Here is an 18,949-nt window from a genome sequence, read left to right as displayed (position 1 = left end):
TCACCTGACTGCCATGATTTTTCAAATATGATGGACAGTGGCTTAGCAACTTCATTCGCCAGCTCCTTCAGGACCCGTGGATGGATTTCGTCAGGTCCCATGGACTTGTGTACGTTTAGGCTTTTAAGATGGTCTCAAACCAGATCCTCTCCTACAGTGGGCCTAGCATCTTCAATCTCACAGTCCCTGCGTTCGCCTTCCAAGACATGGGTGGTGCGGTCAGAGACTTTGCTAGTGAAGACCGAGGCAAAGAAGTCATTAAGAACCTCAGCCTTCTCCAAATCCTGGGTAGCCAGTTCTTCAGATATCTTCCGAAGGGGGCCTACGTTGTCCCCTGCCTTTTACTCACTACGTACCTACAGAATCCCTTCCTGCTATCCTTAACATCCCTAGCCAAGTTCAATTCTAACTGGGCCTTAGCCTTCCTCACCTTGTCCCTAGCTTCCCAGACAACATCCCTGTATTCTTCCCAGGCCGCCTGTCCCTGCTTCCACCTTCTATAAGCCTCTTTTTTCCTTTGAATTTTCCTGAGCAGCTCCTTAGCCATCCAAGGAGGTCTCCTGGCCCTCCTGCTGCACTTCCTTCTAGTTGGGATGCAACACTCCTGAGCTTGGAGCAGGTGATCCTTGAATAACAACCAAGAGTCTTGGGCCCACCTGCCCTCTAGGGCTGTGTCCCATGGAACCTTACTAAGCAGGCTCCTGAAGAGGCCAAAGTCTGCTCTCTTGAAGTCCAGGGCAGCAAGCTTGCTGCACGCTCTTCTCACTGGCCTGAGGATCTCGAATTCGACCATCTCATGATTGCTGCATCCAATGCTGCCCTGGAGCGTCACATTTCCAACCAGCCCTTCCCTGTTGGTGAGCACGAGGTCAAGCATGGCACCTCTCCTTGTTGGCTCCTCTATTACTTGCAGAAGGAAGTTGTCTTCCACACAATCGAGGAACCTCCTGGATTGCTTGTGCCGGGCCGTACCTTCACTCCAACAGATGTCAGGGTGGTTGAAGTCTCCCATGAGGACAAGGGCCTGTGAGCGTGAGGCTGTTTCTATCTGCCTATGGAGCACTTCATCCACAGATTCCTCTTGATCAGGCGGTCTGTAACAGATCCCCACAATAATGTCCCCCATCGCTGCTCTCCCTTTAACCTTGACCCACAAACTCTCTGTCGACTGCTCACCCATCCCCAGAAAGAGTTCCATACTCTCCAGCCTATCCCTAACATAAACAGCAACTCCCCCTTCCCTGCCTGCCAGGCCTGGCTTTTCTAAAGAGTCTGTAACCTTCCATTCCAACACTCCAGTCGTAGGAGCCATCCCACCATGTTTCTGTGATGCCTACTATATCATACTCCCGTAGTCGTGCACACATCTCTAATTCCTCTTGTTTGTTTCCCATGCTACGGGTGTTTGTATAGAGGCATCTGAGCCGAGCTCCAAAGGAAGCCGGCTCATTGACTGGAGTGGCTGGAATATCTCTGCATCGCTCCGAGCATTTATTGTAGGTGCTGGCAACTGACTGGGTGTGTTGGGATGGAACGATGCCCCCCTCCCCCAACACATCTAGTTTAAAGAAACCTTGACCAGCCTGGCAAGCCTCCTACCAAAACCACCCTTCCTCTTCTTTGTCAGATCAGCTCCACCAGCCCCCAGTAGACCTGGCCTACTAACTTGGGTCCCGTATTCAAAACACCCAAAACCCTGACTATGGCACCATCCTTTTAACCATTTATTAACTTGGCCAATCCTCCTAGCTTTATTAAGGTCTCTCCCTGTATCCTGGAGAATTGATGAAAAGACAATCTGAGCTCCAGAGCCCCTAACCACCTCTCCCAGGGCTCTGTAGTCCTTCTTTATGTTCTCCAGCCTACTGCTATCACTAGCACCCACATGGATCACCAGAAGTGGGTAATAGGACGTGGGTCTCACTAGAGCAGGCAGCCTCTCTGCAACATCCCTGATCCGTGCCCCAGGTAGGCAACACACCTCCCTCGAGACCAGGTCATGCCGACAGATGAGTGCCTCTGTCCCTTTCAAAGTAGAGTCCCCTACCACTATGACCCACCTCTTTTTCCTGGCAGCACCAGTAGTGATCTTCTTTACAGGCGCACCAGCCGGTTGTTTCTGGTGCAAGTGCCCTTCCTTCTTAGCACCCTGCAGAACAGCAAAGCGGTTCTGGGTGGGGACAACAGCTTTAGGAGGAAGCCCCTTTTTTTAAATTGTCCTCTTCCTCTTTTTTTTGTTGTTTTTTGTTGTTACTATTTCCCAGCTTCCTGCGTTGACAGCCTCCTCCACTCCTCCATGAGCTTCAGGGGACACCTGAGGCCCCTGCACAGTTTGGGCCTGGAGGAGGCAGTCCTGTTTCCTCTCAGCTTCCTTGATAACTTGCAGCCTATTAACAGCATCCTGCAGCTCAGCCACCTGCTGCAAGAGGAGCTCCACCAGGGAGCACCGAGTACAGCCCTTTTTGACTTCATCAAAAATATAACTTCAAATCATAAATCCTCTTACGTCAATAAACCACATTGAAAAGAATATATTTTTGAACAATTCCCATATGAAGGCAGGCTGAGAAAGTTGGGGTTGTTCAGCCTGGAGAAGAGAAGGCTGCGCGGAGACCTCATAGCAGCCTTCCAGTATCTGAAGGGGGCCTACAAGGATGCTGGGGAGCGACTTGTCCTGGATGCAGGACAAGCGGTAAAGGGTTCAAACTTAAACACGGGAAGTTCAGGTTAGATATAAGGAAGAAGTTCTTTACTGTGATGGTGTTGAGGCACTGGCACAGGCTGCCCAGAGAAGCTGTGGCTGTCCCATCCCTGGCAGTGTTCAAGGCCAGGTTGGAAGGGGATTGGAGCAACTTGGTCTAGTGGAAGGTGTCCCTGCCCATGGCAGGGGGTTGGAACTGGATGAGCTTAAGGCTTTTTCCAATTCAAACCAGACCGTGATTCTATATTTAGTTAAGTTGATTCACAAACATCACAAATTACAAGAGCACTGGTGTCACAGCCACCCGTATCAGCTTCCAAGCCAAAATTGTGTTTTCAGCGAAAGGCAATGCCACACTGTGATTGGAGGTGCAAACCAAGAGCTGATCAACTTACAACTTTAACTTAGCATTTATCATATTTTTATTTGTGAATGAGATACAAATCAAGTAAGTTTTAACCTGCTCTGTAATTCAGAGATGATAAAGTAAGTTTCACACAGGAGAATTTTGAGACTCCCAATTTATAAACCATTTTTATTTATACATCACTTCTTGGAACTGTGACTGAACATGGACTATCCCCTGCTAGCAATTCGCTGGAAACCTTCTTCACATTGCTATTCTATGTATGCATAAGGTTTTTTTTCCCTAGAGATTTGGTGGTTCAGAAAGATCAGTATCACTATCAACCCTCACCAGCCACTAAATCTGCCATGACACCTATCTGCTCTCCCATCTTGTACCCAATTTTTAACAACTGCACTTTCCTTTCTCCTATACATCACTACCCAGAAATAGGAACAGTTATGCAAAAATAGGAATTAACTCATATGTAGTGAAAGATACTAACAGAATACCCTGAACACACGTTTGCTAAAATCAGTGTTTCATAGAATAGCATAACAGACTGATTTAGGTTGCAAAGAACATTAAAGCTCATTCAGTTCCAACCCCCTACTATAGGCAGGGACACCTTCCAGTAGACCAGGCTGCTCCAAGCCGCGTCCAGCCTGGGTTTGAGCAGTGCCAGGGATGGGGCAGCCGCAGCTTCTCTGGGCAACCTGTGCCAGCCTCTCACCACCCTCACAGGGAGGAACTTCCTTAAGTCGAACCTGTTTCAGCTTGAACCCATCAGCCCTTGTCCTGTCACTACAGCTTACAGTTAGCTCCAAGTCTACCTCTGCCCGAAACCCATTAATCGATTTTAACAGGACCCAAACGATCACATCCGCAAATCGAGGCATCAACCACCCCTAGCCGCCCGCGGGCGCACGGTGCTCTCGCCCCTCACCAATGGCGGCTCGGCAGAGCCAATTACAGCGGGAAGCCCGGCGGAAAGCCGGGCGCGAAAGTCCCGTCGCCCACCTCCCCCCACCAGTACCTGCGGACTCAGAGTCCCGGGTGCGGGGGCCGCACTTCCGCCGCCGCCGCCGCCGCCGCCACCACCACCTCCTCCTCCTCAGCTGGCCCCGCCGAGCGGGCCGGGCCCCGCCGCTGTCGCCCGGCCCGGGCCTGCCCCGCCCCCGAACGCTGCCGGAAGCACCGCCTCGGCGGCCAATCACATTGCGCGCTAGGAGCGCGCCGCTACTGCCCGCCATATCCCCTATCACACAGGGGCGGCAGCGGCCCTGCACGCACTGAACGTACCGGGGGCGTGGTGACACCGCCCCCCTGTTGGCCCAGCCCCGCTCTCCACGCGTCACGTCCTTTGTTCGCACCGGAAGGGGGGTAAAAGAGCTGCAGCCCGCCTACGCCATCGCGGAGCCCGGAAGTGGAGCGAGGCTGCCAACCCGCGGCGGCAGGACGCCCCGGAAACGTTAGTTTTCCGGAACCGCGCGCCCCCACGTCGACGGCCACTGCGCAGGCGCGGGTTCGGCTTGCTGTGGCTTTTGGTTTCGGTTTGCTGTGGCTGCCGTTGGACGCGTTCTGCCAGCGCCCGCAGGGAACGGATCGGCACGGAGCGGAGCGAATGGCAGCAGATCGTGGGGATGCAGCACACACCGGGCGAGAAGGAGCGAGTGAGCGCGGGAACGCGGTCCACGGGGTGGCCGCGCCTCAGCAGCACCCGCTGCCGTCACCGGAAGGGGGTAGTGGGGTGGGGGTAGGAGGGGACCCGAAGCGTCCCAGCAGCGGCAGCGTCGCAGCTCCGGGCGCTCCTGACGCGCACAAACGGCGACACCGAGAAAAAACGATCAACAGAACCCATAGAAGCAACGTCCACCGGCGAAACGTGATGAGCCCCTGCTGCGAGTGCCTCCGGGAGGCTGGTGATGGAGGAGCTCAGCGACACGGGAGGTACCACGGAACCGGTTCGCTCGAGCTACTCCTTAAGTAAGACAGAATTACAGAATCAACTGTGTTGGAAAAGACCTTCAAGATCATCAAGTCCAACCTTTCCCCAGCACTGCCAAGGCCACCACTAACATGTCACGAAGGACCTCGTCTACACGGTGTGTGAACACTTCCAAGGACAGTGATTCCACCACTGCCCTGGGCAGCCTATTCCAGTGCCTGACCATCCTTTTGGGGAAGAAATTGTCCCTAATATCCAGTATAAACGTCCCCTGGCTCAGCTTAAGGCTGTTTCCTGTTTTCCTATTGTTTGTTCCTTGGGAGCAGAGACCAGCCACCTCCTGGCTCCATCTTCCTTTCAGACAGCTGTAGAGAGCGGTAAGGTCCCCCTGAGCCTTCTCTTCTCCAGACTAAACACCCCCAGTTCCCTCAGCCGTTCCTCATCAGACTTGTGCTCCAGGTCCTTCACCAGCTCCGTTGCCCTTCTCTGAACCCACTCCAGCACCTCAATGTCTCTCTTGTAGTGAGGATCCCAGAACTGAACACAGGATTCAAGGTGCACCCTCACCAGGGCCATGCAGTGCATTGGAGGTATCACCACCCCAACTATTTTCACGTTTTGAACCCATCTCCACTCCCTGTACTTCAGTCTAATTAATGTTCCCCCAGATCTGATCCAGGAAAACAAAATAAACCATGTGCTGTTGATCAGTGGTTGGCCAGGATGGACAGGGCTTGGAGCAACCTGGTCTAGTGGATGGTGTCCCTGCCCATGGGAGGGGTTTGGAACTGCATGACCTTTAAGGTCCATTCCAACCCAAACCATGATTCCATGATAGAAATAATTCATGCTCTAAAAGAGACAATTCACCAGGCATGAAAGTAGTGTAAAATCACTAAAATACATCCTTGTATCTGCCAGCTGTGAAATGAAAATGAAAAAAGCATACATAAAGCTGCTCTGAAAGAATGCGCAGAATTAACTGAAACTAAGGGGTGGGAAGATGAGGTACACCAAGAGGAATTAGTGCTGTCCTAACTGGACAGGAAGATCTTTTTTCCAGTTTCGAAACTGAAGGGGGCAAAATAAACTCCTAATATTGCCATTTTGCAATGTGGTGTGCATCACACAAGGTTCATTTAGTCTTCACATACAAATAAGTATGATGGACCTTAAAATACCTGAATTCCTGAATCATTTTGAATTCAGCTGTGGATGAGTCTACTAGACTTATCCCACCTGACCCTACACCATCTGAAGAGAAAAACAAAGTGGATTTCTTTTTCTTTTTTTTCTTTTCAGGATTAAACTTGTAAAATACTTCCCCTCTTGTGAAAAAAAAACCCAACAAACCAAACAAAAAAATCAACCATCTTTTTAAAGGGTTGGCAGCCCTCTGCATTATAGACTGAAGACTGGATATCCATCAAGACAGGGAGAAGAACATAAGCTTAAAAACAAGACGTTACTAAAGAGATGGAAGATGACTGGGAAACTTAAAGGTTAGATACAGTGAATCAAAACATGTAGTTCTGTAGCTGGGTCTTAAAGTAGCAAGCAAAATGAAACTCCCTACATATTATAAAAAGTGAATCTAATAGTAATACTAGAAAGGTAAAATGAATTAAAGTAAGTTAAAAAGGAGTAAAGCAAGATAAATATTTGGAAATAATAGTAATAATTAAAACAAAAAGAAAAAAAATCCAGTGGATTGCTTCCACGCTGCTTTTATTTTTTCATTATTGCTGGGTTGTTAATTTGGTTTTTAACTGCATGAGAACTAAGGAATAGATAATTTGATAAGACCTCTGAAAAGAGATGTCACAAGACTACTTATGAGTTGCACTTTTTGAGTTTCTTTTCAAATTGAGCTAGCATCCTTTAATAAGTATAATAAATATAATAATATTTATAATATATTATTTATTTATTATATTATATGATATATTATATTATATTTTATATAGAATATATAATATATATTATATATTCTATATATAATATAATATAATAAGTATAATAAATAAAGTACAATACTGGTGAAACAATCACCCAAAGGACAAAAAGCATTTTTAAAGCTGAATAAACTGAGTAAGATTGAAAGGCTCTTCAGCGTAATATACCTGTATCTATCTCTCTATTTAACATTAGTAGGAAACCACTGCTCAGGCATTAAAGCAAAATAATATTCCAAGGAATTATATTTCCTTGTTACAAATACCTTTCTTCTAAATGCTGTGCTCCATAAAGAAATTTATTCAGTTCTGTTATTTAATACTTTAAGAATGACAACTCCAGCTTTAAGTATTTAATTAATTTAAAAATAGTAGGTATTAAACATACACATGCTTATACTTTAAAGAGAAATAAAAAAAATTGTAAATGTGAAAAAAAGGGTCCCCAGAGTAATGCACTGAGGCTTAAAGGTTACCACCTCCAAAGCAACAGTTATTTAAAGATGTATGTCAGTCACAGTCACTTTGCAACACAAAGTAAAATGGGAAATGTACTCTGCATCTGAGCTAAACTAGATCTTATGGAACAAGAGGCAAAACACTGGGTTTGGTGCTACAAAATGAAGCAGGTACTTAGTAGTACCAATGTAGCTCTCAATGACACACATTTCTTATTGCAGTGGGGCCACACATGAAAAATCTTACAATTTCATTTCCTGCTGGTGTCACTGGACATGAATTCCAGATTCTCATGTGCCAAGTCAACAAAATCAAGTAATTGAGGAGGAAGCCTGGGAATTGCTTTCATTCAGATCACAGCATTCCTTTATCATGTGTGATGCAGAACTTCTCATGCTGCTGCCCAGGAAATAAAGACTGGGCTTGTGGAGAACTTACTGTAAAGTACATGCAGATTGCCAGTCAAACACTATAATTTTTCTAGGATGTAGAAATGACTATCCATTACAGGGATTATCTCTGTAATGCAAGAACTAGTTACACATGTTCAAGCACAGAATAATTTCACTGAAACATGCGTATTTACCAATCAAAGATGTGTCAAACTATTTAGAAGGCACATTTTTCACGTATTTCTAGAATGAATACAAAAAAGCCCAATTAATAAGAATTTTAACATAAATTAAATCCTGCATTTTATCTTTAAGTGATATTCCTACCAAAATCATCAATACCAATGAGAAAAATTGTTTTCTCTTCTGAAATTCAAGCCAAATAATTTAAACCACCCCTGCTTAATCTCTCCTCCCAAACCTATGAAGAACCTAAAAAATGGAATTTCCAAACTTAAAACAGTTTCAATTGCTCCAATATGAATAAAACTAAGGGAAGACAATCAACCTAACACAGAGGTGATCTTCCATGTAATGACAGGAAAGGAAAAGCATTACAATGGAATGCCAGTGCGAAGCTGGTGCACCGGATGGCTCTGAAATGGAATTTCCCCCACCTGCTCCTCACCCACGAATATTCCAGCAACAGAGTGCACAAGGAGCAAAAATCGAAGTGGCGAATACCACTGAAAACTGTTGACCAGTTAATCAACTGGAAACTTAAAATAGTTTTGACATGTTCTAGGCAGCCTGTTAGATCAATATCTGTAGGTTAAACTAGGCCTCAAATCTAAGATAGCACCTAAAAATAAAATTAAAAAAAAAAAAGTAAAGGAGAGGAGGTAGGTAAAAAAGAGTGTGAGGGGACAAAAACCACAAAGCAATAGAGCAGTAAAAGAAACTTGCACTGAAAACAAATCTAGCACTAGGATAAGCTGGAACAACTATAAAATTAACTTACTCCAGAACTTCAAAACAGAAGGCTTTGCGCACTTATCAAGGTGCTGCCATGCAGGTTGTGTTCCTAAGAAAGGTCATTTAAAATTTGACTCATACATGCCTTTTTCGAGGCATGTCAAGCCCAAAAGTTTAATACAAAGTGTCATACTTGTAAACAGTGTAATATGTGTTGAATTAACGTTAATCAATTTGCTTTATGGACAATAAAGCTTAAGGTAAAACCATCAACAGTAACGGGAACATGAAAGCATGTCTCACATGCAGTTCAGCCTCAGACCTTTTCCTCTCTGTATGCCACACTTAATGCCACTGATCCAAGTATCACTGAACATTCAATATCCAGCACTCTACTGACCCAACGCAAGCTAATCTGAGAATGTGTCAAGGAAAAGGTTAGGAGAACACTTGCACACCACTACACAGGTTGGTGTTTTAGGGCTGTGTTTGGCTGTCAGCGCCGAACAGAAACTTCCTGGCTGTAAAACTATACATTCCCAACTCCAAAACAGGAAAATACAGCTGCTGTAAAGAGGCTTTGAGCACTTAGCTAGCCTCTGCCTCTGAAGCCAGAAGCCACTAGACATCCTGCCTTACTTAAAAATCAGAAGAAAAAAAAAAAAATCACTGTTCTTTATTAACGGAGGATGTCAGTATGGCACATCACAATGTTTAGAACAGCAAAGGATACAAGCAAAAAGAACAATATAGTACTAGAAGAAAAATTTCTCCTTAGATGACTAAAAGATAAGTAAAAGATAAGCTGACTAAAAGCTGAGTAAAATATATTTCTTAATACGTTAGAGACAGTTCAAACAGTAACTCTGAAAACTGACTGCTACATCTACAAAACAAACAGTCTTTGTATAGTAAAAGCAACACATAAAAAAACCCTAATGGATATGCATCTTGTGAAGGAAACATACATGTAATCCTCACCTTGTCACTGTCATCATTACAAATGTGATCTTGATGGATTGAGTGGCACTGAAACGATGTACCAATGCTACCTACAAAAGAGGGGGGGAGGGGAAAAAAAAGCATTAAAATAACCCCAATTCCCATGAACACACAGAAAAATAAAGACCAATTTAGCAAACATTCTTTTTTTTCCACACACAGGAGAGAGATTTAGCTGCCAAGCAGCTACATCTGACAAGTCATGTATTGAATTCAGGTAACAGACTAAGACCAGAGAGACGTGTTGTGCAGTGTGCCGTTTTCACATTTATTTTTTCTAAACATTTAAACAGAATAGAATTAGAACGAGTTCATCAATCCAAAACAAATATATGCAGTGAAGTACATATGCATACATATAAATAAGGAGAAACTGCACATATCATGTTTAGGTAGTATAGTCCTGTACCAGATCCCTGTAGCCCTGGGTAGCCACAAAACAGCAGTCTCTTTCCAGTGATACGTTAAGAAAGATTGGAAAAATCCAAGGTCAATGTAGAGAGGTTTTAATTATATCTGGTTTGTCTGTAGTGTAATTTCTGCCTGCTTAAGACCTTTCCACAGGTTTTGTTTGTTCTTTTTTTTTTTGCCTAGGGAAAAAAGAACAGCACACCTCTAAAAAGGTTTGAGACTTTGTCCAAGGAGGAAGACAAACTAAAGTTTGAGTGTATCCATGCAGTTTCCCAAACACATTTACAGAACTCTCAATCCTACTGTAAAGTTTTGTTTAATGTGCTGTTTCCTTGCTCGAAGTATAGGAGTGGGGTAACTGCCATGGTTGAATTCGTGCTTCCCTAAGATGACTTCTTCTTGCAAATACTGAGCAAAACAACTTTTAAAAGGCAAGGAGAAAAGAAGAGTCTCATTTGTAAAGCTACGCCATTTCATGATTTTTCCTTGCAGAAGATCTACCTAGAACTTCTCTCCACAGTTTCTTGTGGTCCTTCTGTTATAATTTTGAAATGAGCTCCATAAATTTGCTTGTTTCTGACTTACCACTACAGAAAAAAAAAAATTGCCATAGGAGTAATTGACTATGGCTCTATTGGCTTTAACAGCAGCAGAACTTGTTGTGCTCTGTATTTTTGTAGGAAGGGAGAGCAAAGAGGTATCACTACACAGTTGAAGTTTCAAGTTGAAAAGTTTAAAGATGAAAAGGAAAAAAAGGTCCAGTTTAAAACTGTTCAAAACATGCAAAGTTCCCTTCCCATTTAATTTAGACTTATGCAAAACACAAGTGTTTTCACTAGGAACACTCCATGTGCTTTCTGGAAACTGGAATTGATTGGACCTCAAGGCAAGCTAAAAAAACCCAAAGAGAACACAGTGTTAAGGATAAGGCTTGACAACTTTCTGCTCATTACTCCTGAGGCAGCACTGTTGTAAAATATGGCCTCTTGGATTAGTCCAAGATAAAAAAGATAGGCAGCAAATAATGAAAATAATAAAATTCTGTCAAATTACGACAAATATATATAAACTTGTTTTGGGCATCTATGTATTTAGATAACGAAATAAATCTTCAGAGGTGGTACAGAACCTATACCTAACCTCAACATTACCTAAAACGTTTTCTCCACCAAATTAAACCACAAATGTGGAACTTACACGCTACATCACAGGCTCTACAGACAGGCTTATCAAGAATAGCAATCACATACACAATCATAACAATAAGTTGGCTTTGATCTAGCTATAATGGATACCCAGCTGCAATAGTACAGCTTTCAGTTCATAACACAAGGTAGGACCCCTGAGCAGCCCATAAGGTATTGTGTTGCCATAGCTTCAATTCCAACAATATCCACATTACCAAGAGAAAAATATAGCTTGGATTTTATCTTCATGTTTCAATCACACTTGACTGTTCTGTAAACAGAACCACAGACAACCAAATGCAGTTAGCAGAGGATATCTCAGTACTTTCTTTTGATTTGATTCGATCCGATCCTTTTAAACAGGGTCTTGCATGGTCTTCACACCATTTTCATTTAACTTCTGGTCAGCTACTAATACCCTATAGTACAATGGCAACATGTAAGATATAACCCCTTAACTGCCAAAAATGAAGATTTTACTACACACATCCTGACTACCCTGAAGCAGTTGCCTGGCTGATCTCACCAGCAAACTCACCAAAAGCAGTCTTGGAAAACGGTTTCTTTGAAAGACAGTGCTTGAATGGGTCCAGCAGAGGTATGAGTTTCGGGGACACTGACACAGACTATTACCAGCTAAAGGCTCTGCTCCACAGCAGTGCAATCTGTAACACTGAGTTGTACATCCAGAAAATCCTGTAGCATTTCCCTGAATTTTAAAATTGATTTTTTAAAAGTACACTTTTCAGTAATTGAGTTACCATGTTTTTAAAGCATTTCCTTTACCAGAAACAGGTTACACTGAGACAAACCTGAAGAAAGATAAAACACTTCTCACCCAACTGCAAGGAAGATCAACAGACAGAATCCCAAAGATTCAAATCAATGATTCAATCACCAGTTCTCAACTGTGGTTTACCAGGAAAATGATGCTGGAGGACTGAAAAGAACTAGAACTATAAGCCAATTTACACTGCCCTGACTGTAGGGAGTGGATAAAAATTTGGTCAAACTACCTTTGAATTCTTTTGTATTAGAAATACAAACTGAACTGTTTACTTCAGGAACTGTCCACAGAATGGCCCTCACAGTAGTGGTGGGAATAGAATAGATATTACATTACCTAGATAGAATACATCTACGTACTATTATTTTTCCTGTGATTGCAAATAATAAGCTTGTATTATCAGCTTATGATGTTTCCTTACCTCAAAGAGGAAACAACTTTGGCCTGGCTATTGCCTTTCTCCTTCTGCATTAAGTTTAGCAGCTCTATCTTTTCTAGTGAAAAGTGGGAACAACCAAACCTTGGGTGGATTCATAACCCACAGGCTCAACCACAGCCTCATCCCCTTCATAGCAGTCTTAACACATGGAGAGGGCACTGCTTTGGTAACCAACCAGTTTCACCATGCAAGGTCCAGATTCTGAAAGGGTTTGCATATTTTTAAGTGAAGCATTTATCTGTGTGGAAATCTGAGTCATCCAAATGTTAGGGGAAGGTGAAATTTTCTGAAACCATTCTAACAGTGATTATATTTGAAAAGTTTGCAGTTTGCAAAGAAAGCCTTTGTATATATGTTAAAATTTTGTAACTTTGCTGTTCTGTATTTTAGACACTATTCCAGTAAGCGATTGTGTTTAGAAATCATAAATCAATAGAGAAGCTTCATACACTGAATGCTGCAATTGTGCTGGTTTGTATCCTAGCTACTTTATAACTAAACACTACAATGGTGACTTTAGGAATAGAAACAAATATAACCTTGTAAAATAAAGGAAATGTAGAAAAGAATATACTGAGAAACTCCAACTTAGCAGAACCAAAGATTAGGCCTGAACCACATACCAAAGGAAGATAAAAGAATGCTGTATCCACATAATGGTTGGGACTTGTCCAAAGAACAAGGTAAAAAGAGGACAGAATGAGGAAGACTCCTTACTTCATCAGGACGACCACCAGACGACCACCAGAGGGGGCCGCGCAAGCGCAGGAGAGGCTGATGTCGTAAGGGACTGATGAAGTAATCCCTGATACCTATTGCGAAACTTCTAACTTATAAATTGCGAACGCGATGTGACGGGGTTAGAACCAGATTTGGGTGCGTACCCCTGGTTCTCGGCGCCTTAATAAAGCACCTCATATAACCATTCTGGTGGTTATGTGTTTGTCCCGACGCTAACACCAACACTGAAGTGCTGATGGATTCATCTGAACGTCCATCAGAAACATTCTTTCCCATGTACCCTAGATTTGCAGCTAAAGCCAGGAATCAAGTAAAAACTTCTGGAGATTTTTCCTCAACTAACAATGCAGTATTACTGGATAAGCAAAGGCTTTCAATGAGCCTATGAAGTTTTATTGCCAAATTATTAAATAATTTCCATGCCAAGATTGATATGCATAAGCTATACAAACCAGCATGCCTATAGCAAATAATCAGAGTCAGGCTTCGAATAAAATGAACATCCCTTCCAACATTTAAAGAATTCTTGAAATTACAAGATGCTACAGAATTCATGTTGGCTTTTACGAATTCTGTCTATATGCACTGTAAAAAATTACTGCATGAGAAACACTTTTGGAACATTCTTCAACATTCAACTTTGCTGCTTTAAAAAAGATAAATATTGAAACACACCAGAAGTCAGTCATTACTATTAGCTCTCTTCATCTCAAACATTACTCAAATTCTATTTTGGATTCCACACAAGTGCAAAACTAGTATTTTAAAATTTGTATTTTCGTATCTTTACAGCACACATACAAAAGTAAGGAATGTTTTCCATAAGCTTACTGACAGCTGTGTGCTCTGCTCGCAGGGGATCAGTTTCTCCTCATTCAAGGAGCAATTCAGCAAGAAGTCACCCAGGGAAAAACTTTACAGCAGCAATAAACCATCAAGGAATCTGATTAACACAGAAATGCTAGTACACCCATAAACACAGTACCACTGTTTTACTGGAACTCCCAGTATTCAAAATATCACAGAGATATAATGTAACTGATAAGACTACACAGCAAAATCTGCTGGCAGGTTGTGAAGTCTGGTTCATACTAATAAGACAAAAGCAGAGAAAAAACAACTACATAAAGCAGTAAGGTAAAAAAACACTGTGTCAAATAAGCTATTTAATCATGGGGAAGTCACTTTCTATCCTGAGGACAATCACTATGATCTGAGACTAAGCAGCGATCCTCCTGAAGTGATACTAAATAGAATTTGTTACTGTAAGTCCATTCTAAGAAAATGCTGCGATAATGATGCATGCATTAACAGATATTTACTATTCCCTTTCCCACCACAGCATCTTAGAGTTCAATCAAGGCCTACTTTAAAATAGAAATTTAAAAGCCATTTCTTCAATTTGGATACAATATGACACTGTTTATAACATCATTCCCACTCACTTTGCCAATCCAGAGTAAATCTTCTATCATAAGTGTTTAATACACATTAATATACACTAATTAATGTACATCAATATACACTGTTTTTAAAAAGAAGTTGTTCAAGATAGGTTTCATTAAAGGATAGAGTTAGAACATTCCCCTCTGTTATTTTGCTATCCTTCTGCCTCTGATGAACTCAGTTCACAAAAATCACACTGTTCCCGAGTCTCTCATTTAAGTGTGAAACACGGAAGACAACCAGTAAACAGACACCAGAGACCATTTAGGAATTTTGCAACTACAAGCCCTGTGTCACAAGACTGCTCAAACAGTCCCAGGGAAATTCACGTGGCTTACATTCAATAGGGCATAAGCCAATTTCAAAGAATCACAGACTAGTTTGGGTTGGAAGGGACATTAAAGCTCATCCAGTTCCAACCCTCCGCCATGGGCATGGACACCTTCCACTAGACCAGGTTGCTCCAAGCCCAGTCCAACCTGGCCTTGAGCACTGCCAGGGATGGGACAGCCACAGCCGCTCCACAATATCCACAACTGGCCAACATCTTCCACTGTTTTGCCACCCTCATCTTAAAAACTTTCTTCCTTGTATTTCTAAATCTACCCGGTTTCAGTTTAAATCATTGTCCCTTGTCCTGCCATTACAGGCCTTGGTAAAGAGCCTCTATTCGTCTGTCTTAAAAACAACCTTTAAATATTGAAAGAGCACAACAAGGTTTCCTTGGAGCCTTCTCTTCTCCAGGCTGAACAAGTCCAGCTCTCTCAGCCTGTCTCCAGAGCAGAGCTGCTCCAGCTCTCACAGCATCTCCGTGGCCTCCTCTGGACTCACTCCAACAGCTCCATGTCCCTCTTGTGTTGTTGCCCTAGACGCAGGACTGCAGGGGGGGTCTCCCCACAGCGCAGCAGAGGTGGAGAATCCCTTCCCTTGACCTGCTGCTCATGCTCCAGGGATGCAGCGCAGCACATGGTGGGGGTTCTGGGCTCAAGCACGCACTGTGGGTCATGGGGAGCTTCTCCTCACCCAAGACCCCTGTTAGGTCCCCCTGGATGGCGTTCATTCCTTCCAGCCTATCAATCAGCTGCACCACTCAGCTAGGTGCCATCCACAAACTTGCTCAGGGTGCACTCAATCCTCCTATGTCACTGATGAAGATATTAAATGGTACTGGTCCCAGTACAAAACCTGGAGGGACACCACTCTTTACTGGTTACCATGTGGGCACTGAGCTCTTTGGACATGGCCACCCTGCCAATTCCTTATTCCTCTAACAGGCTATCCATGGTATCTGCATCTCACCAATTTAGAAGCAAGAATGTTGTGTGATCTCTGTTTGGACATCAAATCATTGACTGCAACTCTTTGGATATGGCCATTCAGTCAACTCCTTATCCATTGAATGGTCCATCAAGCACATATGTCTCCCATTTAGAGGCAAGGATGTTGTATGGGACCATATCAAAGGCCTTACAGTCAAGGCAGATGACATCAGTTGCACCTCCCTTATCCACCAACACAACTGCTCCATTGTAGAAGGCCACAAGATTAGTTAGGCATGATTTGCCCTCAGTGAAGCCATGCTGGCTGTCTCTAATCACCTTCCTGTCTTCCATATGATCTGACATAGCTTCCTGGAGGGTCTGTTCCATGATCTGACTGGGATGATGCGTCAGTAGTTCCAAGGGTCCTTCTTTTTATCCTTTTTAAAAGGGTATTTGCAAAAGGAAGCCAAGAAAGAGAAGTGCCCATGGGATTACTGATAAAAAATACTTGAATCTGAACAATCTCAACTGCTTCCCGGACATAGAGAAATGCCTCCTAACAAATATGCCAACCTTTGTGTAGGTAAGGGAGTAATTTTCCAGTAACCTGCTCATTCCCACAATCGGTTCATGTTTCTTAAGGGGTGATGTACCTACACATTTTGCAGACAACTTCAATGCTGCTGGGGACAAGCTCGACAGATTCTGAAGAGCTGATTCCCAGTGGACTTGGCAGTTAGGTACTTAAACCAAATGAAGAGCAGAAGAATCAGTTCTTCCTGTCTGAGCAGTCATTCTCCTGAGATCTTCTCTTGTAACAAAATCATTCTGAGCTTATTTTCTGAAGAACTGACATCAACTTAAATTGCTACTTGAAATATGCTACCTCTGCTGCTACACAATAAAACCTTTCTTCCTCTTAGCTGTTGTACTACAGGACTCTTAGGAGACTTAGTTACACAGAGACAGAAGTTGATACTGTAAGACACAGGGATTAAAGACAAACATTTCATTTTCTGTTCTCCTCTCCTTTGCTGCGCCATAAGATTCAGAGTCCTACTGGAATTATCTCTCATATGTATCAAAAGGAATTAATAATATATTAACAAACTAACAGGATCCTAAATTTTGCACTAAAACTGCAAGACACTGACATTATTGCAAACGCACTCTGAAGAGCATCTTCAGTTCATGGTGTCTGGCTCCAGTGACAGCTCTGCTTGGAGTCAGCTGCACATTCTCCTCCAGGAAGTTCAGTATCTACTAGAAAGAAAAGAACTTTCTTCCTGTTCTTGTCATCTCACAAAAGGAGGCTAACAGCAACACCATAAGCCCAAAGATACCCAAATAGAATACTTAATAGCATATGCAAATAGTTATAAGAGGAAAGAAAAGTATTTCAATAACGCAAGGCTGACTTTTGCTGAAAGTAAATAAATCCTACAAAAAATAAAACTGGCAAACCACAAAGCTTTTTTTTTTGCTTTTTTTTTTTTAATCTTTACATCTTAATAGAATTGAGTTTTTATCATCAGTTGTGTGGAAGCTGAAGCAAGAGATACAGACAAAAACTCAGGACAACTACATCAAAATCCAGGTATGAGCAGCTCAGAGCTCATGGATACCCTTAATGATGCTCTATTTCCATCCTTACTGGACTTTATAGTAATGATTTTGATTTGGCTGTCTTGAGTTTCTGAGCCTCCTGAATGTTAGTTATCTTTCAAAAGCTACCTGAAATTTCAAGCCATTTATTTTTCTGAATTAGTAAACAGATTATCAAACTGATTTTCTTGAAATTCATCTTCTCCTGAGAATCATATTCAGACTCTGAAAAAGCAATGATTGCTTATGTAAACTGCCTAGCAACTTCTTTTTGGATGCAATGGCTTAAATTGACTGTCACCATTACAATACAAACTTGTCATCATTACAACAAAAAACAGGCACAGAAGCACAACTTTAAAATGTTAAACTTTAAACCGTGGCTTGTTGACTGCTCCCTGTTCCTGTATAGCATCATGCACCAAACCCAGCACTAATTTCCACAAAGACTTTTTTTTGCTTGTTTGAAACAAACGCATTAAAGCTCCCACACAGCCCATCCTGGAAAAGAGAAGGCTTCAGTGGTAAAAACGCTGCTGATGCTGTCTGACTCACGCAGCCTTTAACACAGACAGGAAAAAACAATCATTTATGATCAACTTTTTCCACTTCCGTACTTTTATCAAGAAACAGTGAAATCCTGGAACCAGAATTTTAAATACACCTCAAGTTTATTTTATTTTTTATTTTCACTGCATGTTCAATCTACCCATAAAGCAGAAGGTAACCATGGGGCACTGTCTATGGAACTGACCCTGTAGATACCTATTTGAAACAAGATCAGTTCTGAAGGCATGGTTAAAGGTGTACAATCAAGCCATCTCTAGGAAATTATTGTCTCCCACACAAGACAAATGGAGCTGTTTGAGCACGTCCAGAGGAGGCCACAGAAATGCTGTGAGGGCTGGAGCAGCTCTGCTATGGAGACAGGCGGAGAGAGCTGAGTTTGTTCAGCCTGGAGAAGAGAAGGCTCCTTAAGGGGAGACCTTAGAGTAGCTCCAGTGTCTAATGGGGCTACAAGAAAGCTGGAGAGGGGCTTTTGACAAGGGCCTGTAGGGACAGGACAAGGGACAGAAAATGAAGCAGCTGCAAATGCTTCCTTCACAAAACGTGTAGCACAGGGTTTGTCTATTAACATTTCCAGGGTTGTTGCCCTTGGCACTACAAACAAACCAAAACGTGGGATTGAGTGCGCCCTCAGCAAATTTGCCGATGATACCAGGCTGTGTGGTTCGGTTGATACGCCGGAGGGAAGGGATGCCATCCAGAGGGACCTCGACACGCTTGTGAGGTGGGCTGATGCCAACCTTATGAAGTTTAACCATGCCAAGTGCAAGGTCCTACATCTGGGTT

At 42.9% G+C, this 18,949-nt stretch overlaps 1 protein-coding gene across 3 annotated transcripts in view; it reads right to left on the bottom strand.

Annotated features, from left to right (window-relative positions):
* RNF38 (ring finger protein 38) overlaps positions 1-18,949 on the bottom strand; it is a gene marked incomplete at its 5' end in the record, with an annotated part of 86,741 nt that overhangs the window by 40,532 nt on the left and 27,260 nt on the right. Inside the window, 3 exons of one of the 3 annotated variants that reach the window (XM_080638537.1) lie at positions 973-1,094; positions 2,061-2,149; positions 4,084-4,164. Coding sequence is in view for 1 of the 3 variants with exons in the window: in XM_080638535.1 (XP_080494661.1) it covers positions 9,698-9,768 (71 nt within the window). Of the gene's footprint in view, positions 1-972; positions 1,095-2,060; positions 2,150-4,083; positions 4,204-9,697; positions 9,769-18,949 lie in introns of those variants that run through there. The other 2 variants (XM_080638535.1, XM_080638536.1) reach the window with 2 other exon arrangements.

This window comes from Psittacula echo (assembly GCF_963264785.1).
Source record: "Psittacula echo genome assembly, chromosome: Z".
In the NCBI taxonomy this organism is placed as follows: Eukaryota; Metazoa; Chordata; class Aves; order Psittaciformes; family Psittacidae; genus Psittacula; species Psittacula echo.
This window is presented reverse-complemented; position numbering and strand designations above follow the sequence as displayed.